At 45.6% G+C, this 24,564-nt stretch overlaps 1 protein-coding gene across 1 annotated transcript; it reads right to left on the minus strand.

Moving 5' to 3' along the window:
* Positions 1-1,438: 1,438 nt before the first annotated feature.
* LOC121283423 (dispanin subfamily A member 2b-like) lies at positions 1,439-4,815 on the minus strand. The gene is made up of 2 exons (XM_041197985.1): positions 4,406-4,815; positions 1,439-1,786 (listed from the first exon to the last, which is right to left on the minus strand). Exons 1-2 carry the CDS (start codon positions 4,604-4,606, stop codon positions 1,628-1,630), a joined length of 360 nt encoding a protein of 119 aa, XP_041053919.1. The 5' UTR covers positions 4,607-4,815; the 3' UTR covers positions 1,439-1,627.
* Positions 4,816-24,564: the final 19,749 nt, after the last annotated feature.

Raw genomic sequence — 24,564 nt, forward strand, 5'->3', positions numbered from 1 at the left:
GCAAAGGGGAAAGGTTGCTGTCTAAGACCTTTACAAAGGCACTGCATCTCTCTCCAGACCTTCTTTGCAAAGGACTGATCCTTTGTCCCATGCACCGTTAGGGCTGATGGCCTGAAGGTGCTGGGGATATGGTTTGGAGGGACCGGAGCACACGCTAGAAACTGGAAGGAGCGAGTGTCTATGCTGCAAAGAAAACTGGGCATATGGGAGCGACGCTCCCTCTCCATTGCAGGTAAGAACTTGTTCACCAGGTGTAAGGCACTCTCGCTGTACATGGCACAGGTCTGGCCCATTCCACAGTCCTGCGCAATGATGATCACCCAAGCCATCTTTCACTTTAGCTGGAGGTCGAAAACGGATCGTGTCCGCAGGGACGCAATGTATAAGCCTCTAGATAAGGGGGGGAAAAACCATGCCCAACATTGCCCTCATCCTGATGGCCACCTTTTTGTGCAGCTGCATCAAGCTGTGCTTAGACCCTTGGTATATAAACACCAAGTGTCACTGCGTGCCGAGGTTCTACCTGTCCCTGGTGTTGAAGGATGGGTCTGGCCACGCTGCCGCAGAATGCGCCAAGTAGTTGGACTATGCTGTACCACCTGTCCCTCGTGGAAAAATTTATGCAGAGCAACACCTTTGACCACAAGTCCATCAGGCAATGGCCAGCACGTAACTTCTTAAAGTCCCTGCAGGAAAAGGAGAGGGTGGATCCTGTTGGCTGGTTCACTGAGCAGATTGTCAAAGTCATTTGGCAGAATGCCTCATCGCCAGAACTTTCCAACAAGCACCAAGATGTAGCTTGGCTGGTGGTGAGTGAGTCAATGACCTGTCTGCCATAGTGCACTGAGGCGCTGGGAATTGTGTAGACGCCTTGGGCTGTATGACTCATAATGAACGTATACATTGAATACTAATTGTATTGAAGCACCTCAGAGTGCAACATACTGTATGTCGATAACTCTAATACCAATGCAGTGTCTGTAATGACCATATTGAAATGATTGTAATATTTATTGATAGTATTGAAGCACCTCATGACCCACGTGTGCAAGTTGGATCTGATTGTACTTTAGAAATGTTTTTTAATGTTCTTCCAGATATTTTGAATAAAGTACATTTTTCAAAAAATCCAGAATAAAGGAGCATAATCTTAAATTAGAGCTAGGCCATCCAGAGGTTATGTTAACAAAGGGTAGTGGGGAATTTGGAACTTGTCCCCTCAAAGCAGTTATGCTTGGGGGCCAATTGAAAACTTCAAAATTCCTATGCTAGGCAAGTACCAAGTGTAACAGAACAAAGACAGGCAAAATGGAGTTTTAATAGAGAACATTCATGATTAATTGAACTGGCTCAGTGGGCTGAATGACCTCTCTTAAAAATGCTGCATCTTGTAGATGCAAGGTTTCAGTGGGAATTTTTAAAAAAAGCACAAGTTTTATTGCACTATTTGTTGTATTTTATTGGAATACCTTAGAAGTATATTCTAATTTCTGTAAAGAATACAAGTTTTAGCCTCAATTATTTTTGAATGACATTATTCAAACATCACAAGGACAAAAAGGTCAATGATTGATTATGCATTACTTCGGGTGAGTCACTGTTCATCTTCTTAAGTGGAGCTCAGTCCTCAACGAGGGTGAATGCGGATCACCCCAGCAACCAACAGCCCAAACAGGATCACAAACACAAGGATAGATAGAAATGTTGCAGCTATATTCAGGGTTTTAGATGTTGAGCTGTAATGTTCAGCCCCATAATTATCTCCCACAACTTTACGATCTCTAGACTGCAAATGAATGAGAGAAAGAAAGAAAGGTGAAAATTTCCCAATGTTCTTTGGCCCCCAAGATTCAGCAACATCACCCACCATAGATACCAGTTCCAAAACACTTCAAATCACCACATCCTCCTCCCTCCACCCCCACCCACTAGCACACAGTATGCAGCACTTAAAAAAAAATGCAGTGCAGAAACTCATGAAGTCTTCTTCAACATGACTTTTCAAAACCATTTATCCTACCACCTTGGACAAGATCAGCAGATGCATAAGAACACTACCACCATCCGCAACTTCCCTCCAAGTCACACATCATCCTGACTTGGAATTATATCCCCTCCTTTCACTGTAATTGGGTCAAAATCCTGGAACTCCCTCCTCAGTAGCACTATGGGTGTATTGACACCAGTTGGACTGTAGCAGTTCACCACCATCTTCAAAGCAATAAGGAAGAAGTATTGGTCTTGCCAGCAACACTCATTACAAGGACAAGTTTAAAAAATTGATAGTGCATTGGTGCAACACTGGTTGCAGCCTGGTGAAGCTCAGTAATAGGGTGAATAACTGCTCTGAAGGTTCTGATCTTGTAGAGTGGTGATAGGGCTGCAGGTACTCTGTTACAGGGACCCATGACTGATTAGGAAGAACAGAAACAGGAGCTCAAGCCAGCCATACAGTCCCTTGATTCTGCTCCACCATTAAGGTCATGGCTGAACCTCTATGTCAACCCCACATTCCTCAATTCATTTAGTGCAGTGATTTGCAAACTATAGTCAGAGATGGCATGCCCACAAATTAACATGAAATTCAACCCAAGGGTAGGAGCAGAGTGCACCGGCCATATGTATAGAGTGGGTTGGCCATCTCACCCAGGAGGGAGCAGACAAGGATATACAGACTTTGCAGCAAGAAGCTGATATATATAAGCAGGCATCCATTTTTTCCCTAATTATTATTAAAACACTTCACATGCAAACCACCCTCCTTTCAAAAATCAAGTAATATATAGCATTTAGATGGCTAAAATGAGATTACCAACTCACTTGGAATTTATAGATTTCTTAATCAAATAATTGAGAACTTGTTACCTGAAAAATCTACCAACCTCAGTTATAGTCAATGGAGAATACACAACCTTCTAGGGTAGAAAATTCCAAACATTCTCAACCCTCTGAAGGAATTTCTCATCAGTCCTAAATGGCCAACCCTTTAATGTGGGACCATGATACCTAGTTTTAGACTTGAGTTGCAGAAACCAACCTCAGCATCTACTGTGTCAAGCCCTTAATTGCATATGTTTCAATGCAAGTCCTGAATTTTTATTTGAAGCACTGGAAAACAAAACTATTTCCATTTTACAAACACTGCCCAGGGCTTCCAGGTGAGCTGGTCAAGCTTCACACCACTCTCACCATATGGTATTGTCTCAAGAGTAACAGCCCCTTGTTCCAGGTACTTTCCCACTGTAGTTAGTTCTGTGGACCTGCTTCTTTCAAATCTGAGCAGATTGCAGCAGGCAAAAGGTCATTATTCTGACTAAGGGGAAGGGCTAGAAAGCTCTTGAAGGGTCAGGACAACACATCAAGCCTTGAAACTTTCCTAGGGAATATTTGATACAGGTGCTTAAAAAAGTGCTTGGTGCTAAATAAGAGATAGCTTCTCCAAACAAGGGGAATTTCAGATAATGAGAAGGGGAATTTCAGATAATGAGAAGCAATGTCTTTTTTTGCTTGAGGAAGGAGCCAGACAGTTCAAGTATCATACAATGATACAGCACAGAAGGTAGCCATTCAGCCCATGATAGCTGTGTTGACTCAATGGTTATCTAATTCCCTGATCTTTTCCAACAGTCTCAAAAATACTTTTTAGAGAACTGGTTAGACCCCAGTTGGGATACTGTGTCCAATTCTGTACACCTTTGCTGAAGTGTGGTGCCAAGGGTAGAGGGGATTTACTAGAATGGGACCAGAGATGAGCGTCTTCAGTTGTGTGGGGAGACTGGAGAAGCTGAGATTGTGCTTGGGCGGAAGATTGAAGGGAGAGTTAATAGGTGGTGTTCAAAATTCTGAATGGGTTGGCTAGAATGAATAAGGAGAGATAAATTAAAAAAGGTAACAGGCAAAAGTACCAGAAGGGAGACAAAAATCTTAAAACGCAACTTACAACCTAGAATGCACTGCAAAAACATTCAATAGTAACTTTCAAAACGGAGTTAACCTTAAAGGAAAAATTTGTTAGGGCTATGTGGAAAGGGGGTGGGGGCACGTGGTGGTGGTAGGGAGCAGTACTAATTGGATAGCTTTTACAGAGAGCCAGCACAGGCACGATAGACCGAACGGTCTCTCTTTCTGCGTTCATTATGTTATTATTCTTTGAGCTGTTTACATAAAAGATGTTAGTCAAGGGCAATGATCATTGATCCCAGTAAACACAGGTACGAGCGAAATCGGGGTCCAAGGCTAAAGACTATTCCCGCCCCACCCTCAATCTGCAGCTCTGCCTTAAACATACACCCAGTAAGCGTTTATACAGAATTCTTAGACTGCAGTCTCTCTCTGGCACAGAAAAGATAACTATAGCGATTTGATGTTTAGACCCCGATAGTTTTAAAAAAAGTTAAAAACTCACCTTCACTGAAAAAATCAAAGCCAAGAACCCAAGGCAACAGAAATTACAGTAAACGAAGTTGAAAAGAGACCAGAGTACGTGGTCTTTGACAGGCAGAGTACTGACTCCCACCGTGGTGCTGGGCACATTGACGACGTGGTGTGGTCCCTGGAAAACGTGGAGCCCGCTATCTGCGCTAGGCTGGTTCATTTTGTTCTCCATAGCAGATTATAGCTAACAGCCGCTAGCAAGAGGTGAAATAAGCAATGCGGACACCCTGCTTATTTATAAGGAGCCGCACAGGGGCGGGGACAAGAACTATGTAATCACAACAGCAATGAAACTGCTCATCCGAACCCGAGGTGTTATAAACGAGTATCGACCCTTCAGTCTTATATATCAAAAGGAAGTCATTCTGGGCGGGCCCAAATAATTTCCTTAAAATCATTAACTCTACAAAATTTCGCTCCAATGTCTGAAAACCAAATATTTTCTCACAGTCGTAGGAAGCGCAGTATCCACAGCTGTCCAGCACAAAGATTAAACAGGCAAATTAGTACAGGCCTATAGGAAAATCACACAATTAATTACCACTATCCCTAGACCTATTGCTACCACACAAACCCTCTGACCGCCAAACCCAACTTCTTTGTTCAGGGACAATCACACAGTTTCCAGTCCAATGAAATGAACTCCACCCCTGCAGGGAATCTTCCCTTCATCAGCAGGACTCCAGTGCCCACAATCCATTTCCCTGTAAACAGAGCCTGTGGCTGATTCCACAGGAATAGCACTTTGATACTGCTCTGCCATTCCATGGCTGATCTGTGACCTAACTCCATAAAGTCACCTTTGCCCCATATCCCTTTGGCTAACAGGATGATTAACCATAAGGGACCTATGGGATTGCTCTGCAGAGATTCAGCATGGTGTCAATGGACCCAATGAACGTCTTCTGTGCACTAATGAGCCTATGATGGCATAGGAGTAATGCTACAGAACAAGTAATAATACACTGGGGCATGGGCAGAATTTTGCCATTGGCGAGCAGGGGGCGGGGCCCGCTCGCTGATGCATAAAATGACACAGGATGACGTTGGGCAGAACCCCTGACGTCATGCCGGTCCATTTAAATTTTCAGGAAGGTGGGCCTGCAGCAAATTCAGCTGCAGCCCGCCGACCTGTCAATGGCCAATTGAGGCCATTGACAGGATCATTTGTACAAGTAAAGGACCTGCCCATCTAACCTCAAGGTTGACAGGCAGGCCAGGAGCCCCAGCGGCAAATAGAAAAAACATGAAACCTCATCCAGCGGCGGGTTTTAAAAATTTAAATAAAGTTATTAGGTAAATTATGAACATATCCCATCTCATGTGACATTGTCACATGAGGGGGACATGTTAGGGTTTTTTTTCTATTTTTAATATTTTTCAATGTGGAAGCGATCTCCATGAGGCTGCACTTAGCCTCAGGGAGATGTGTGCTCTTTTGTGCGCATGCACGAAAGAGCGTACTCTCACTTTTGAGGAATCCCCCACCCCCCCCCGCCCGCACAGGAAGCGCATAGTGCTTCCCGCTGGGCATCATGCTGGGTGGACCATAATTGGCTCGCCCACATAAAATGTTGGCGAGGACCACTTCTCTGGCGGGTATCTCCCTGCCCTCTGGAGATTGGGTCGGGCCCACCTGCCCAACAGGCAAAAAATTCTGCCCCATGAGTTCAAATCCCACTATTGCAACTGGTGGAATTTAAGTACATGGAATTAATAAATCTGGAGTTGAAAGCTAGTCTCAGTTATGGTGACTATGAAACTACTGGACTGTTATAAAAACCAAACTGGTTTACCAATGTCCTTCAGGTTAGGAAATCTGTCACCTTTACCCAGTCTGGCCTACATGTGATTTTAGACCCATGTGGTTGACTCTTAACTGCCCTCTGAAATGGCCACTAATTTGTATCAAACTGCTACAGAAAACTCAAAAAAAGAACACTACCGGACAAAGTACGCAGCATGAACCAAGGCACCAGAAATTACCTCAGCACACCCTGTCCAGTGAACAATACCCAGTCCTCCTCACTAACACGGGGGGGGGGGGCTGTCCACTCTTGATCATTGAGTCTGCACCGACATGTGAGAAACACGTGAGAAGTCAATGGGAATCAGGGAGAAAACTCATCATTGGCTGGAATCATACCTAGCATAAAAGAAAGATGGTTGTGTCTGTCAGAGGGCAATCATTTCAGCCTCAGGACATCACTGCCGGAGTTCCTATGGAACACAACCATCGTCAACCAATCTATCAATGACCTTACCTCCCTCATAAGATCAGAAGTGGGGATGTTTACTGATAATTACACAGTGTTCAGTACCATTCATGATTCCTCAGGTATTGAAGCAGTCCATGTACACTTGCAAAACCTGTAAAATATTCAGGCTTGGGCTAATAAGTGACAAGTAGCATTCATTTCATACAAGTGCCAGGCAATGACCATCTCCCCTTGACATTCAGCAGCATTATCACTGAATCCCCCACCATCAGCATCCTGGGGATTACCATCGACCAGAAACTTAATTGACCAGCCACATAAGACCATAAGACATAGGAGCCGAAATTATGCCAATCGGCCCATCGAGTCTGCTCCGCCATTCAATCATGGCTGATAAGTTTCTCAACACCATTCTCCCGCTTTCTTACCATAACCTTTGATCCCCATACCAATCAAGAACCTATCTATCTCGGTCTTAAATACACTCAATGACCTGGCCTCCACAGCCTTCAGTGGCAATGAATTCCATAGATTCACCACTCTCTGGCAAAAGAAGTTTCTCCTCATCTCTGTTCTAAAATGTCTTCCCTTTATTCTGAGGCTGTGCCCTCAGGTCCTAGTCTCTCCTACTAATGGAAACATCTTCCCCACGTCCACTCTATCCAGGCCTTTCAGTATTCTGTAAGTTTCAATCAGATCCCCTCTCATCCTTCTAAACTCCATCGAGTATAGACCCAGAGTCCTCAGAAGTTCCTCATATGTTAAGCCTTTCATTCCTGGGATCATTCTCGTGAACCTCCTCTGGAACCTCTCCAGGGCCAGCACATCCTTCCTGAGATACGGGCCCAAAATTGCTCATAATATTCTAAATGTGGTCTGACCAGAGCCTTATAAAGCTTCAGCAGCACTTGCTTTTATATTCTAGTCCTCTCAAAATAAATGCCAACATTGCATTTGCCTTCCTAACTACCGACTCAACCTGCAAGTTAACCTTAAGAGAATCCTGGACTAGGACTCCCAAGTCCCTTTGCACTCCAGATTTCTGAATTCTCTCCCCATTTAGAAAATAGTCTATGCCTCTATTCTTCCTACCAAAGTGTATGACCTCACACTGCCCCATGTTGTATTCCATCTGCCACTTCTTTGCCCATTCTCCTAACCTCTCTAAATCCTTCTGCAGCCTCCCTGCCTCCTCAATACTACCTGTCCCTCCACCTATCTTTGTATCATCTGCAAACTTAGCCAGAATGCCCTCAGTTCCTTCATCTAGATCATTAATGTATAAAGTGAAAAGTTGTGGTCCCAACACTGACCCTTGCGGAACTCCACTAGTCACCGGCTGCTATCCTGAGAAGGACCCCCTGATCCCCACTCTCTGCCTCCTGTCAGACAGCCAGTCTTCTATCCATGCTAGTACCTTGCCTCTAACACCATGGGCTGTTATCTTACTAAGCAGCCTTCTGTGCGGCACCTTGTCAAAGGCCTTCTGGAAATCCAAGTCGATAACATCCATTGGCTCTCCTTTGTTTAACCTGCTTGTTACCTCCTCAAAGAATTCTAACAGATTTGTCAGGCATGACCTCCCCTTGATGAAACCATGCTGACTATGCCCTATTTTACCATGCACTTCCAAGTTTTCTGAAATCTCATCCTTAATAATGGACTCCAAAATCTTACCAACGACAAAGGTCAGGCTAATCGGCCTGTAATTTCCCATCTTTTGCCTCACTCCCTTCTTAAACAGGGGAGTTACATTAGCAATTTTCCAGTCCTCTGGGATCCTCCCTGACTCCAGTGATTCCTGAAAGATCACCACTAACTCCTGCACTATCTCTTCAGCTATCTCCTTCAGAACTCTGCGATGTAATCCATTTGGTCCAGGCAATTTATTCACCTTCAGATCATTCAGTTTTCCTAGCACCTTCTCCTTGGTAATGGCCACATACTCACCTCTGCCCCCCCACTCTCTTGAACATTGGGGATGTTACTCATGTCTTCCACCGTGAAGACTGACGCAAAGTACCTATTCCGTTCCTCCGCCATTTCTTTGTTTCCCACTACTACTTCTCCAGTGTCATTTTCCAGTGGCCCAATGTCCACTTTTGCCTCTCTCTTACCCTTTCTATATCTAAAAAAACTCTTGCAATCTTCTTTTATATTACTAGCTAGTTTACCCTCATATTTAATCTTCTCCCTCCTTATTTCTTTTTTAGTTGTGCTCTATTGGTTTTTGTAGGCTTCCCAATCCCCTGGCTTCCCACTGCTCTTCGCCGTATTGTATGCTTTCTCTTTAGCTTTTATGCTGTCCCTGACTTCCCTTGTTAGCCATGGTTGCCTCGTCCTCCCTTTAGTATGCTTCTTCTTCCTAGGGATGAATTTTTGCTGTGTCTCCCAAATTACTCCCAGAAACTCCTGCCATTGCTGTTCCACTGTCTTTCCTGCTAGGCTCATCTCCCAGTCAATTCTGGCCAGCTCCTCCCTCATGCCTCTGTAGTTGCCTTTATTCAACTGTAATACCATTACATCTGATTCCAGCTTTTTCCTCTCAAATTGCAGGGTAAATTCTATCATATTATGGTCACTTCCTCCTAAGGGTTCCTTCATCTTAAGCTCCCTTATCAAATCTGCCTCATTACACATCACTAAATCTAGAATTGCCTGTTCCCTGGTGGGCTTCACCACAAGCTGCTCCAAAAAGCCATCTCATAGACATTCCACAAATTCCTTTTCTTGGGATCCACTACCAACCTGATTTTCCCAGTCTACCTGCATATTGAAATCCCCCATGATCACTGTAACCTTGCCTTTCTTACATGCCTTTTCTATCTCTTGGTGTTTCTTGTGCCCCACATCCTGACTACTGTTCGGAGGCCTGTACATAACTCCCATTATGGTTTTTTTACCGATGCGGTTCCTCAACCCTACCCACACAGATTCTACATCATCTGGCCCTACGTCATTTCTTGCTATCGATTTAATTTAATTTCTTACTAACAAAGCAACCCCACCCCCTCTGCCAACCTGCCTATCTTTTCAATAGGATGTATATCCTTGAATATTTAGCTCCCAGTCCTGATCGCCTTGCAGCCATGTCTCCGTGATGCCCACCACATCATACCTGCCAATTTCAATCTGCGCCACAAGCTCATTTACCTTATTTCGTATACTGCATGCATTCAGATACAACACCTTCAGTCCTGTATTTCCCGTCCCCCTTTCTCATTGTTGTCCTTTTATCTGATGTGCTTGAAGTTAGATTCCTAGCCCTTTCCAAACACTCTGTGTTCTGGAGACTTTAATAGCCTCTCATGGGCTCTCCTTTCTTTTCAGTTTTTTCATAATTTTCCATGAAGTTGAATCCACCCCCCCCACCAACCCCGCTGCGCCCCCCCCCCACCCCCCACCACATGCTAACCTGCTGCTTTGTTTCCCATTAGTCATTCTTATTGGAGTTTTACCCTTCTCTTCCCCCCCACTTTCTAGTTTAAAGTCCTGTTGACCACCCTAATTACCCTTTTCGCTAGAACATTGGTCCCAGATCGGTTCAGGTGGAGACCGTCCTAACGGTACAGATCCCTCCTGTTCCAATACTGATGCCAGTGCCCCATGAAATGGAATCCCTCTTTCCTGCGCCACTCCTTTAGCCACTTGTTTACTTCCCTTATTCTTATGTCCCTATGCCAATTTGCACGTGGCTCGGGTATTAAACTAGAGATTATAACCCTTGAGGACCCGTTCTTTAATTTAGTTCCTATTTCCTGATAATCCCCAAACAGGTCATCTTTCCTAGTCTTACCTATGTTATTTGTCCAAACATGGACCACAACAACTGGATCCTCCCCCTCCCTCTCCAATATCCTTCAAGCCGGTTAGAGATGTCCCTTACGCTGGCACCGAGCAGGCAACATACCATGCAGGACTCTTGATCCTGCTTACAAAGGACGCTATCAATTCCCCTAATTATAGAATCCCCTACAACTACCACTTGTCTTTTTGCTCCCCCCTCTTGAATGGCCTCCTGTGCCATGGTGCTGTGATCTGCTGGCTCATCCTCCCTACAGCCCTGTTCCTCATCCACACAGGGAGCAAGTACCTCGTACCTGTTGGACAAGGTCAAGAGCTGAGGCTCCACTGTTCCTGAACACAGGATTCCTCTACCTGCCTCATTTGCAGTCACACCCTGCTGATCCTGACCAATGACCGAATTTAAGTTACTTAATCTACTGGGTATGACTGCCTCCTGAAACAAAATTCTCCCCCTCCCGGATGTGCTGCAGCATCCAGAGCTCAGACTCCAGCTCATCAATTCTGAGCCGGAGTTCCTCCAGCAACCAACACTTGCTGCAGATGTCATCACTGTGGCTCGCAATGGGATCTGCCAGCTCCCACATCATACAGCTACAGGACATCACCTGCCCAGCCATCTCTACTTAGATAATTAATTTATTAATTATAATAAATATATGAAGTCAAAGACCTGTTAATTTGCAAGGATTATTGGAAGTGTTGGCTGCAGACAACAGGCATGTTGAGCAGACAAATGAAAGTAGATGGCTCATTATAATGTCCCTTTTTCTCTGCATGAGAAGAGGGCCCATAATGCCCAGCAGAGCGCAGTGACTGGAGGAGGAGCACCAAACCTTGCTATTTTAACTCCTTTGGAGGAGAAAGTTTTGGATCTGTCAAGCAATCAATCCTATAGAACCACTGGCCCTGGAGAAGCTGGTGGATGGGACGGGGGTGGTGGCATTCCAAGGCCCTAAAGCTCTCTCCTGGAAAGATTGTGCTGAAGTGGGGCGGGGTAGGGGGGTGGTGGAGGTGTGGTGGGAAGCAGGCAGGAAGGCAACATTGATGCTTGTGACTTTGGTGGCTCGCAGAATTTAGGGAGGAATGTGTGTCTGTGTTGAAGGGGCTGAGGTTTAAATTTTTCAGATGTGTATATGTGTGTGTGTGTGTGTTTGTGTGTGTGTGTGTTTAGGAAGTGTGTACCTGTGAACTCATCTCAAATGATGATGGTGCCCTTCGTAATCCGTGCTTTATTCCACCACAGGTGAAACATTGGCAGCTGTAGCCGCCAGTCCTGAGGGACCAATGTTGACCACCGAGAAGGAGGAGGAGGAGGAAGCCTCAGAAGGTGCATCATCACATCCTTGTGCAGCGCCTAGTAACAGCGCAGATAGACACACCCTGGTGGGTATGCATGATTCAGCCAAAAGAGATCCTCACACTGGTGCAAGCACATCACAGTTGCCAGACTAGCTGTTGTAAACTGAGATAGTGCAGACCTCTGGGACCCAGAGGAGTGCTGGAGGCAAGCTGAATGGTAAACCCTAGGCAGATGACGAGCCTCTGGAACCTTCTGTCAGGGCTGTCATGCCTGGAATAAGGCATGTCATATTCATAACTTTAAACATGGGTTGTACATATATGGAAACTTCTGGAGCTGCTGTTATGATCCCAGCTGAGGTTATCCCTGAAAAAGCTTGATCCCAGACCGGAACCAAGCTTGGTAGATCCTAATTTTAATTTGTTTGTTTAGATACATGGAGAGTAGCTACTGAACAGAGTCACAGGAGTCAACTGATGAACTTTTAACAGAAGAATAAAACATTTATTCAACAAGAATAAATGAACTATATTACAATGCTCTTTCACCCACAAATATACCTTTACAGATATATACAGATTTGTAAGGATAACACAGCCACAAAAGCTCTCTTATGCTGTAATGTTCACAGTAAGTACACAATCCATGTAAACAAATAGGCACCCTGTGGTCAGACACACCCCACCCTGAAACCAAGTGACAGATGCTGCCTCAATCAGATACTATGGATCTCTCCTCAACTCCCCCAAGATGCTTGTCATACTGTGAGCCAACCAGCCTTACAGAACTCCGTCTTTCACACAAGGGTTTCTAAATTCCACTCTCCAAGAACTCACTTTGGAATCTTCTCCCAAACCAATGCTTTCTTTCAGATGCCTTCCACAAGGGTTCACCTCCAGGTGAACTCTCCTTCTGAGGTTCCTCTCCCCTGCATCTCCACATGCATTCAAGCTGTCTTCCACACTGTCTCTCATTGACTCAGCTTTAACAGTACACCACTGCAGCACATGCCCATAGCAAAGAGTTACAGACCTTCAGCCATCTCTTTGGACCTTCTTGCCTCTTGCAAGTTGTTCTCGCTTTAAATCTGCTTTCTGCAGTTTTTATCTCTTTAAATCCAAAGCTTGGAAGCTTTCTCTCTGCCTCTCACTCTTAACTTCACTTAACAGGACCTTTTCCAGGTTCCTGTCCTTCCTTTTGACTAGAATGTCTTCTTGGGACTTTCTCCTGTTCCACTCTCCTGGGTTTTGGGGGTATTTTCTTTAGCTTGGGACTGGCTATCTGTTCCTTTTGTTCCAGTCTCACTGGGCCCCTACTTTCAAAACCAACTGAACTCGTATAGCTTCCAAAATCAAACTGCTGTTTCTCTTCTTCTGTGGGTTTGTCTGTGGAAGGGACCTGCCCCCCTAGGCCCCTGCTGATAGGCAACAGCACTGTTTTTTTCCTACTCTTCTTTACTTAGCTTACAGTCATAAAACTCATTAGAAATGCAAGCAACTTTTAAAGTGAAACTAAAACTCAATTTGACCTTTCTTAACACACAAATAAAGAAATACAAACCAAACTTAAACTTTAAAGCTAAAACTCATTCATAGCACCTAAAAATACCAATATAAATTATTTAAACCATCTCTGTTTCCTTTCCCTTTGGAGGAAAGAAAGCTTCACAACAATGAAGCTCTTTTTACAATGGCCTTACATCGACCTCACACAAGCTTAACATCATAAACCTCTAACAATAGCTTATTACTTGCTATATAAATATATTTTCCACATCGTTTCACAATTAGACATGTTATTATACAATTACAAAAACATACATAAACAAAGTCAATACATTGAACAAGATTAGCAGAATTTGCATATCATAGTATTATCATAAATCAATTCTTATCTTTACTTTCCCACTTATTCCCAGTCTTTAACACAGCACAGAATGTTTTATTTATGTCTACAGTAATCGTCCTTTTCTTCGCTGTAGGCGTAATTCCACCCTCAAGCTCATTTTCCAAACTCAAGTGTGGTAAATTCTCATTTCTACTCTGATCAAAATCTCTTTTTGCCATTTGAAGGATGTTATTGAGTTGCTTCTTACATTGATACCAAAAGGGTTTTGCGTTCCTGCTCGGTTTGATCTTTAAGCTTTTTATGTTTATTGTTTCTCTAGATCCCATTTTCGGCAGGTCTTTTCGACTTTGCTTTGAGCAGTGTCAATCGTCTTCTCCCTGTGGAATTTTATAGCATTGTTTTTGTCCCTACTCTTGTTTACCTAACTTAGCTTATAGTAAAAAACTTTCATTGGAAATGCAAGCACCTTTAAAGGTGAAGCTAAAACTCAAATTGACCTTTCTTAACACACCAATACAGAAATATAAATCAAACTTAAATTTTAAAGCTAAAATTCATTCCTAACTCCTAGAAATACCAATATAACTTACTCAGACTATCTCTATTTCCTTACATTGCCTTTATTTATTTAAAAATAGACCCTGATGAAATGTTAAGATAGCTGCCAAGGAAATGCAGTGACCGTTGCAACATCAACAGAGACTAAGAAGCTTCCATAAAGTTCTGAGTTGAATCATAATGGGTGGGGAATCTCCTACTTGAATGGACATGCCTAAACAACATTCCTTTGTCGAATTTATGTCCTCTATTGTTCAAAGCTTACTCCAAAACACAGGGTCAAAGGGCTCCTAGACTCTTTGTCTCCAGGTTTGCAATGTATCAAAGGAAAGCAGACAAGACCAATTATCCACAAGGTAAGTGTGAAAGATATGCCATCCGTTGACAAAGTGGCTGAAACTGGTTTTCTGGTACTGAAAGACCATGATCTACCTTCCATTGTAAATCAATGGCCATTTATCATTTCACGGAAACCGGTTCTCTGGTATTGACTTCCTTTATCCCAAAACCTAGAAGAGACCTGGGGCAGTCTGCAGAATAACACCAACAAGATAACAACTGCAGAGAAAGGCTGTGCCACCATTGCCTTTTAAGAACCAAGAGGCTTTTAAATAGCCTCCCAATCTGATTCCAAAGCTCCAAGTTTATCTGTAAAGAAATTGTCCTTCCTGATCAATAGCCATTAGTGCCTGTCTACATGACCTGCTGAACAGTCTTCTCTTTGAAGGAACCCTGCAGTTAATCCAGCTATTGAACTTACCTGAAATACAAGTCAAGAGTGGGAGAAAGCTTCCTTCTTCACTGGACTCTCAAAGACACACGAACTGTTAACTAATCTTTTGGTCTAATACTTGTAGAAGTGCATTATCTTCTTCAATTGTATATTTCTTGAGTGTGTGGCATATGACTGATGGTGTAGTGTTAGATCTTCCGGGATGAGTGTGTGAATAAATAATCCTCTTAGCGTAAACCAGCCTGCTGCTGGTACTTTTTAAAATGACCACACACTAAAGAGGGTTTAGAAACATCCATCTACCTTTTCAAAAATAAACCACACTGATTACAGACAGAAGGAAAGGGAATTGGGGCTTTTCAGTTTATTTTTCCTTCCTTGTCTGAAACAGAAATTGGGTGCTGCACCCAGAATTTGAATAAATTGGACTAAAAAAGGCCAAATCCAAAATTAGAAGAATAAATTGGAAGCTAAAATAGAAAGTTCAATAGCTGAAGTTGTTTATTTAGAACACATAACTGTAGCAGCAGATTTTGTGTGTTGACACTAGAAAGTAATATGGCTAGTGTCAATGCAAAATTGTTCAGAGACCAGGGGGACTTAATTTGGCAAAAAAATAGCCTCTCTAAATATAGAACTGTGAAAAGCCATAGATAAGCAGGTAGAACTTAATATGCAAAATAAAGCATAGAGACCCAAGGGTCTAAAGATGCTGGTCACGCATTTAGGCCACACTCCAGAGTTGGAACAGTAGAAGAAACAGAAGCTAAAACAGACCATGTTACCCTAGCCAAAATTTGCTTGGAAGAACAACAGTCAGAGGTACAATTTAATGTAATGGAAAAAGAGATGTCCAAGAAAAAAGGGAACTATCCAGCTGCAGATGGAATTGAAAGCACAGAAAGATATAGACCTGAGGCAGGTTGAGGAAACTAATGGTAATTTAAATTCCCTTCGCCCAGAAAAATGTTTTGAATTCTGAAGTGTTTGTGATTTGTATCTAAATTTGAAGAACAGATTGTGGAATCTTTCTTTACAACCTTTGAGAAACTGGCACCTCAATTACAGTGGCCAACAGAGTTTTAGACCTTCTTGATTCAAGGTCAGCTGTAGGGAAAAGCCCACAGGGTTTATTCCATGCCACCTCCTTAAAGGAATGCCAGTGACCATCAGACAAAGAGGGCTATTCTCAGTGCCTATGAACTCATGCCAGAGGCATACCACCAACAATTCTGGAATTACCATAAAAAGGCCACAAAAAACTCTGAGGTGCAGAGGGATCTGGGTGTCCTAGTGCATGAATCACAAAAGGCTAGTATGCAAGTGCAGCAAGTAATTAGGAAAGCTAATAGAATGTTATCAATTATTGCGAGGGGAATGAATACAAAAATAGGGAGGTTATGCTTCAGTAGTACAGAGCACTAATGAGACCACATTTGGAGTACTGTGTACAGCACTGGTCACCTTATTTAATGAAGGACGTAAATGCATTGGAAGCAGCTCAGAGATGGTTTACCAGACGAACATCTGGAATGGGTGGGTTGTCTTATGAGGAAAGGTTTGACAGTCTAGGCTTGTATCCACTGGCGCTTAGAAGAGTAAGAGGGATTGAAAAATATAAGATCCTGAGGGGTCTTGACAGGGTGGATGTGGAGAGGATGTTTCCTCTTGTGGAAGAATCTAGAACTAGGGGGTCATTGTTTAAAAATAAGGGGTCACCCATTTAAAACAGAGATGAGGCAAATATTTTTCACTCGGGGGTTGAGAGTCTTTGGAACTCTCTTCCTGAAAAGGTGATGGAAACAGAGTCTTTGAATATTTTTAAGGCACAGGTGGATATATCCTTGGTAAGCAAGGGGGTGATAGGTTATCGGTGGTCGGTGGGATGCAGATTGCATGTTACTATTAGATCAGTCATGATTTTATTAAATGGTGGAGCAGGCTCGAGGGGCTGAATGGCCTACTCCCTGCTCCTTGTTCGTATGTTCGTATGTAGATATTTTCGAGTTTGGGAGAATTAAACAGGTAGCTTTTGACCAGTGGGTCTGAGCCCTAAAAATTGATTGCAGTTACAAAGGCTTAGGAGAAATAGTACTGCTGGAGGAGTTTAAAAACTGACTCCCATACAGTCTCAAATCTCATATAGAGGAACGTGGGGTTTCCAGATTCAGACGTGCAGCTGTTATGGCTGATGATTACGATTTAATCCATAAACTTCTACATCAAAGAAAATTTGGGTCTGGGAGCTCTTACCAGCAAGGGAGAGGTAAAAAAAAGAGGTAGAGGGAACAGAAATACACCCCAGAGGGAAGGAAGATAAGGAAGACGGGGCAGATAGATCCTCAATTTTTAAAAGAAAGAACCTGGAAAGCAAACCAGCAGAACCACGGCCTGCTTGCTTCTAATGTGGCAAGCAAGGCCACATTAGAAAGAACCGCGGGTTCACTGAGAAACCAAGGGGGGAAGCTGTGGTCAGAACCTTGTCCATAACCTTGTAAGTACCCAGTCCAAACTCAGATGGAATGGGGGTAGGACAAAATTCCTACCAAGACTTCTTGAAAAAGAGACCATGACTGCTTTCTGCTTAAAATTCTTCCAGAAAACAAATAACCATTTTTTGAGATACAGGGTGTTTTCAAACACTATTATTGGCAGAGATTGCTGCTTTGCCACATGAAAGCAGAATAAACACCAGAGTATGATTAAAGTGTGAGTAAACTGGCACATGTTTAAAGGTTCTTGTTGTGAAAATTCACCTACGTAATAAGTCACCAGGGTGATTCTGAGCTTACTGCTGGGGGGAATAGACCCATTGTTGAGGAATTACTTGGTGAGGGGCCAGGCACTGTGTCCAGAAGGTCTGGGGAAATGGGAGAGATCCAAAAAAAATACTGTTCAGCTGCAGGAAGTTGAAGATGACTCTAACATCTTACAGGGGGCAATGGAGCCCACAAGGATTAGGGAAATGGAAGAAAAGTAAGAATTTTCCAGAGGCCAGGAGTGTCTTTTGAGGCAGATAGGGTCAGGATAGAAGCAGGAAGGTTAAAGGTGCCAAAACCAAGCAAATAGTGTTCAAAGAGGCCAAGGAAGGGCCTATGGAATTTAAAAAAGAATGAAGGAGCTGAACCAGAGGTCTGATTAGCAGACACTCAAAGCCACTGTTACCTTCAAAGCGACAGGCATAGGCGGCGACTAACACAATCAGAAGCTATCTCCCCAGCCAATATGCCACATAGTGATGTGGCTGTGTCCCTGAAGAGACCCATCTTCTAAGGCACTCGTGCTCTGACATCTGCAGGTATGTCACCCTTGGCCTGTATACTTTGTTGGCAGGACAGTGTTGTGTTCTGCCTCTGAGTGCCTGCTGCTGTTGCCTCCCTTGTGCAGACCAGGAAACTATCGTTGATTATTCTAAAAACCCATCTGGTTCACTAATGTCCTGTAGGGAGGGAAATCTTCCACCCTTACCTGGTTTGGCTACATATGATTCCAAACCCACAGTAGTGTGGTTATCTCTTTACTGCCTTGTGAATTGGCCTAGCAAGCCACTCAGTTCAAGGGCAATTAGGGATGTGCAACAAATGCTGGCCTTGTCAGTGGCACTCACACCCCATAAAAGGATTTAAAATAAACCCTGCTCAGCAGAAGTCCCTACTTCCTAGGTGCAGTGTACACCGGTTCCTGGCCAGCAGCCCTCCTCTGTCTCCTCCGGAATGCAATATGTTCATTGGGGACAGGGAGCTCTGTTTTTAGCACCCGTGTTATTGGTGATCCAGTGTCATCACGCCAAAATTTTCGTCAGAGCTGAGAGGGGGTTGGGGTGGGAGACAGCCCACCAGATTTGGCAACGTAAAATCTAAGGCATTGTCCCAGTGTGGGTGAGTCTCTCCATCCCAGTATGTGAGCCTCCCTGTCCCAGATTGAGTCTGACTGTCACAGTGTAAGTGTGGGCCTCACCTTTCCAGTGTAGGTGAGACTCACCATCCCATTGTGAAAAAGTCTCACTTTTCCAGTTTGAGTGAGCTTCCCTGTCCAAGCATGAGGAAATCTCATTGCCCCAGTGACAGTGAGTCTCATTGTGTCAGTGTGAGAGAGTCACTGTCTCAGTGTGAGTTTTATTGCCCTGCTCTGAGAGTGTCTCACTGTTCCACTGTCACATTGTCTTAGTCTGAGTGAGCCTCACTGTCCCAGTGTGACTGAGCCGCTATCCCAGTGTGAGTGAGCCCTAGTCTGATTGAACTGAGTCTCACTCAGTGTACAGGTGTCTCACTGTATCCCTGTGAGCGTGTCTCACTGTCCCAGTGTGAGTGAGCCTTATTTTCTCAGTGTGAGTGGCCACTTAAGTTCCGCCCAGCATGAAACCCATCTTCAGAATAGTCGGGAAGGACCAGGAAGGGTGGGGTTGGGGGGGGGGGGTGGGGGGGCGGTGGGGGGTGTGTGTGTGTGTGGTGGGGGCTGCCAGTTGGGCACCGGGTTGAATGGTGACCCAGCGGGCATCTTAAACCCGGCAAAGGCAGCTCTCTGAAGGCTGCCTGGGGAGAATCTTTAGAGCCAGTCCGGAGACTGGAACAATGGCCTCACCAGTGGCTGAAAATGTTAAGCGGATGGGCAAGTTGGATGGGCACTCGGCCCCCCCCATTTCTCAGCCAAGTGCCTCGTGGTCCTCATGGAGGAGGTCGGTGTCAGGCGGGACACTCTTGTACTCAGGAATGGCAGGAAGAGGCACCCTACCTGACCAAAAAAGCCTGGGAGGACGTGGCAGCTGCGGCCAGCGACCACGAGGTTGTGCGGCGCACATGGGTGCAGTGCTGCACAAGATTCAATGACCTGCTGTGCTTGGCAAGGGTGAGTACTGAGGTGGCATGGATCAGTGTGGGGAAACATTAAGGGCTGGCTTTCCTCTGGTGGAGCTCATGGGTGTTAGAGTCTGAGTGCCAACTGTTAATGATGCCAAAGCTGGCCAAGAGGGTGATCCCGGGCTGCTTGGCCTGAGTACCTTGCACCTGAAGGCTCATGACTTGGCTGTGCTCTCCAAGGTTCCTCAGCTGGGGTTGGCCAGGCTGCAGTGGCACTGCAGGTAGAGAGTGGACTAATCAATGCTCCTCTGTCCTTTCAGGAGAAGAGGAACCATAACACCATCGAGGGGTCACAGACAGGCTGAGGTCCCCCGAACCTCATAATCATGACGAGGTGTGAAATGGATGCTTTGGAGCTGGAGAGCCGCCACCCACCTCTGTCAGCTGGTCATGGAGAGGCAGGGGTCTCTGATGAAGGTAAGAGTGCAGTGCACAGAGGTGAGAGTATCAGATTGTGCAAACATTCTTGTGTAGTCTCATCATTAATGGGAACCTCAAACCTGGAGTCACCATTGACCATTGAAAGATGATGGCACCATGATACAGATCTCCATTGTCTCACCAGGGCGCCTGGTGTGCACAGTGCCATTGTGATGACTTAAACTAAGACACACTGTTCTTCTCCCTTAGATTCTCCAGCAGGACCCTGAAGAGCCACCCTTGATGCCAGAGGACCACGGGCCTTTAGATGCACCTGTGTCACATTACCTCTCTGCAACAGGCACCAGCACAGATACCAGCACCTCGCTGAGCGTTAGGTTGTTGGCTAGAACGTCAGTGCACAGGGGTGAGGGCACTTCACACTCGCTTGAGGAGCAGGTGGAGGCAGAGAATGTTCAGGGCACCAGCAGTTGGAGGGCTGCTGGAGACCAGGACCATGCTGAACCAAAGGCAGATGATGAATGGTCCATTAGATGGCAAATGCTGGATGCCCAGCTGGATGTGCGGGATAATCTGGTGGAGATCCATGAGGGTATGCATGCCATGGCCTATGGAGGAGTCTATGCAAAGCATGAACAGTGTGTTGACCCTTATCGCCAAGCGCACTGCCTCCTCCATTGAGAGAGTGGTGACACTCATGGAGAAGCATCCCCAGGGACAGAATCAAGGGCTCCTGGCATTGTACTCTGACCTGCAAGCCCTCACACAGGTAATGACCTCAGGTGATCAGTGTCAATGTAGGAGATGGATGAGGCACCCAGTATCCCAGCTAGGCGCCTGTCAATCAATGGTGAGCAGGGAGGTCCAGAGCAACCTCACATTGGCGCATGACTTGCTTGTCATCTCTGAGGGCTCCTCTCTGGGTGCTCTGGATGACGGCAGCAGCTCCTCCTCCTCTCTGTCAGTGATCGTGGCATCTGATGAGGCTGCGATGACTGGGGAGATGCCAGCCATGGCATTGGCCTGTCCTTCCCAGGTCACCAGCACAGGCTGCACTGGCCAGAGGATAACCGCCAAGGTCATCAAGGCCAACAGGATAGCACAGTCAGCTGACAACCTCCAATCCCGCTGCCAGCGAGGGGGGTTGGTAGTGAGGCAACAAGACGCAGCACTCGCAAACGTAAGTTTAAGGCACCATGAGCATAAGAGGGACTGTTCACGGGTGATCTTCTGTTCTGCCATGTTTTGTTAATATGTTTACTGGTGTGGCCATTAACACCATATACAGTTTTGTTCGTTTGATGTGAGTGTCAACATGATAAAAATTTTACTTTTGCCTTAATGTTTTGTCGGTGCAGGGCATGCCAATATCTAATGCTGGGTGTGACTGGCTCTAAACCTTATTGTACAGGCACTGAATGGACTTTGGGTTCAAAGCAAAGGGTTATTTCAAACATCCTGGCATGAGGTACAAGCAGATCTTTGGCAATCTAACTGAAGGAGCGTTGGTCAAGGCATCCTTGGTGTCCCTGCCTCCCTGAAGGACCCAGAGGTCTGCCTCCACACCCTCAGCATTCTCCTTACTGTGCTCCCCCTCTGACTCCCCATTGGATTCATCCTCTGTAGCCTGTGGAGCTAGCTCAAGATCATCTTCCTCCAGTGGGTCCCCCACTTGCCAGAGCCAGATTGTGGAGAGCGCAGCATGCAACCACTATCAGCGACATTCGCTCTGGTGGGTATTGAGTTCTCCCCCTGAACGGTCTAGGCATTGGAAGTGCACCTTCAGAAGACCTATGGTCCTCTCTATCACCGCCCTTGTGGAGGCATGACTCCTGTTACACTGCTGCTCTGCCTCAGTTCTTGGGTGGCGGAGAGGCGTCATGAGCCACCTTTTCAATGGATAGCCCTTGTCACCCAGCAGCCATTATCCAGTCAAGCTGGAGCCTCGGCACCTGTTAGTGTCTGAGGATATAAGCATCATGAGAGCTGCCAGAGTACCTTGCACAGATTTGCAGAATCTGTGTCTCGTGGCCACAAACTATCTGGACGTTCATCGATTGGAAGCTCTTCCTGTTGACAAAGGCACCCAGCTGACCCCATGATGGCCACATGTGTGCAGTCGGTTGCACTCTGGATGCGGGGGAACCCAGAAATCGCTGCAAACTCTCTGGCTCACTCAGCCTGACTGGTCTCGTCCATTCGGAAATGAATATGATGTCATTACCCAGCTGAACACAGCATCAGTCACCAGCTTGATGCAACTGTGGACAGCTGATTGGTGCACTCCGCAAAGATCTCTCACTGACCCCTGGAAAGAGCCAGAGGCATATAATTTGAGGGCCACTGTGACCTTCACAACTTCTGGCATGGGGTGTCCACCCACACATTTGGAGGTGACCTCAGGCCCAACTATCTGACAAATGGAGGTCACAATCTCCCTTGAGAGGTGGAGACTCCTTCAACATTGCACCTCGGACATTTTGAAATAACTACATCACTGCCTGTAAACCCTGGCAGCAAGATATTGGCGTCTTCTGTGGCCCTTGGCCCTTATGCCTTGGACTACCTGCGGGTCCTGAGCTTCTTGTGCCTGTGCCTCTCCTCCTACCAGTCACTCACTGGAAAGCTGCATAGGGATATCTGGCCTCCTCTCCCATCTGCCCTTTTCTCCTCAGAGGTGGTGCCACCAGCGGAGAGCACAATCCTCATTACCAGGGTACAGAAGGCTACCTGGTGCCTGGAAGGGTCCACATGGTCAAAATTCTCCAGGTGCCTTGGAGGCACCAGTGAGTCCTGAAATGAAGCCTAGAAATGCTAAGACTGAAGCTCACAACAGAGCTGAAGCTGAAACAAAAGCAGAATTACCTGGAAAAACTCAGCAGGTCTGGCAGCATTGGCGGAGAAGAAAAGAGTTGACGTTTCGAGTCCTCATGACCCTTCGACAGAACTGAACAGTCATGAGGACACGAAAAGTCAACTCTTTTCTTCTCCGCCGATGCTGCCAGACCTGCTGAGTTTTTCCAGGTAATTCTGTTTTTGTTTTGGATTTCCAGCATCCGCAGTTTTTTGTTTTTATCGCTTTATTAGAGCTGAAGCTGTTAAGTTCAAATAAGCAACCAACGGCAAACTACCTCCTAAACTCCTCACTACTCACAATGGCAATGCTGCTGACCCTTTTTATCCCGCTCTTGGATGAGGTTAAAAGGGGGCTGCAAACCTGCCTGTTTTGCCCGTTTTGCCCGTGTGACAAGTGAAAATCTCACAGGCAACGTAAAATTGTGAACAATTACCTTTTTAATGGCCTTAGGTGGCCTTTTAATTGTTGGCGGACGCAGCTATGACACGCGTGCGGGCCTGCCCGCCGACCTGAAGATTGCTCGCGCGCAGGATGACGTCGGGGCGCTCACCTGATGTCATCGCACAATATATCACGTCTGTTCGGGTTGGGTGCGCGTCCGCTTATGAGGCATAAAATTCTGCGCAGTGAGTCTTATTGTCTCAGTGTGAGTGAGTCTCACTCTCCCAGTGTGGGTGAGTCTTATTGTCTCAGTGTGAGTGAGTCTTATTGTCTCAGTGTGAGTGAGTCTCACTCTCCCAGTGTGGGTGAGTCTTATTGTCTCAGTGTGAGTGAGTCTTATTGTCTCAGTGTGAGTGAGTCTCACTCTCCCAGTGTGAGTGAGTCTTATTGTCTCAGTGTGAGTGAATCTCACTCTCCCAGTGTGGGTGAGTCTTATTGTCTCGGTGTGAGTGATTCTCACCCTCCCAGTGTGGGTGAGTCTTATTGTCTCGGTGTGAGTGAGTCTCACTCTCCCAGTGTGGGTGAGTCTTATTGTCTCGGTGTGAGTGAGTCTCACTCTCCCAGTGTGGGTGAGTCTTATTGTCTCGGTGTGAGTGAGTCTCACTCTCCCAGTGTGGGTGAGTCTTATTGTCTCGGTGTGAGTGAGTCTCACTCTCCCAGTGTGAGTGAGTCTTATTGTCTCAGTGTGAGTGAGTCTCAGTCTCCCAGTGTGGGTGAGTCTTATTGTCTCAGTGTGAGTGAGTCTCACTCTCCCAGTGTGAGTCTTATTGTCTCAGTATGAGTGAGTCTCACTCTCCCAGTGTGGGTGAGTTTTATTGTCTCAGTGTGAGTGAGTCTCACTCTCCAGGTGTGAGTGAGTACTATTGTCTCAGTGTGAGTGAGTCTTATTGGCTCAGTGTGAGTGAAACTCACTCTCCTAGTGTGGATGAGTCTTATTGTCTCAGTGTGAGTGAGTCTCACTCTCCCAGTGTGGGTGAGTCTTATTGTCTCAGTGAGAGTGAGTCTCACTCACACTGGGAGAGTGAGTCTTATTGTCTCGGTGTGAGTGAGTCTCACTCTCCCAGTGTGGGCGAGTCTTATTGTCTCAGTGTGAGTGAGTCTCACTCTCCCAGTGTGGGTGAGTCTTATTG

The sequence above is a fragment of the Carcharodon carcharias genome, chromosome 10, assembly GCF_017639515.1.
Source record: "Carcharodon carcharias isolate sCarCar2 chromosome 10, sCarCar2.pri, whole genome shotgun sequence".
Classification (NCBI taxonomy): domain Eukaryota; kingdom Metazoa; phylum Chordata; class Chondrichthyes; order Lamniformes; family Lamnidae; genus Carcharodon; species Carcharodon carcharias.

What these genes read in the sequence shown, in the direction of transcription:
- LOC121283423 (XM_041197985.1), bottom strand. Translation starts at nt 4,606, where the DNA reads ATGGAGAACAAAATGAACCAGCCTAGCGCAGATAGCGGGCTCCACGTT. An exon ending in CTTTGATTTTTTCAGTGAAG is followed by an intron (nt 1,787 to 4,405) that starts GTGAGTTTTTAA and finishes ATTCATTTGCAG; the next exon opens with TCTAGAGATCGTAAAGTTGT.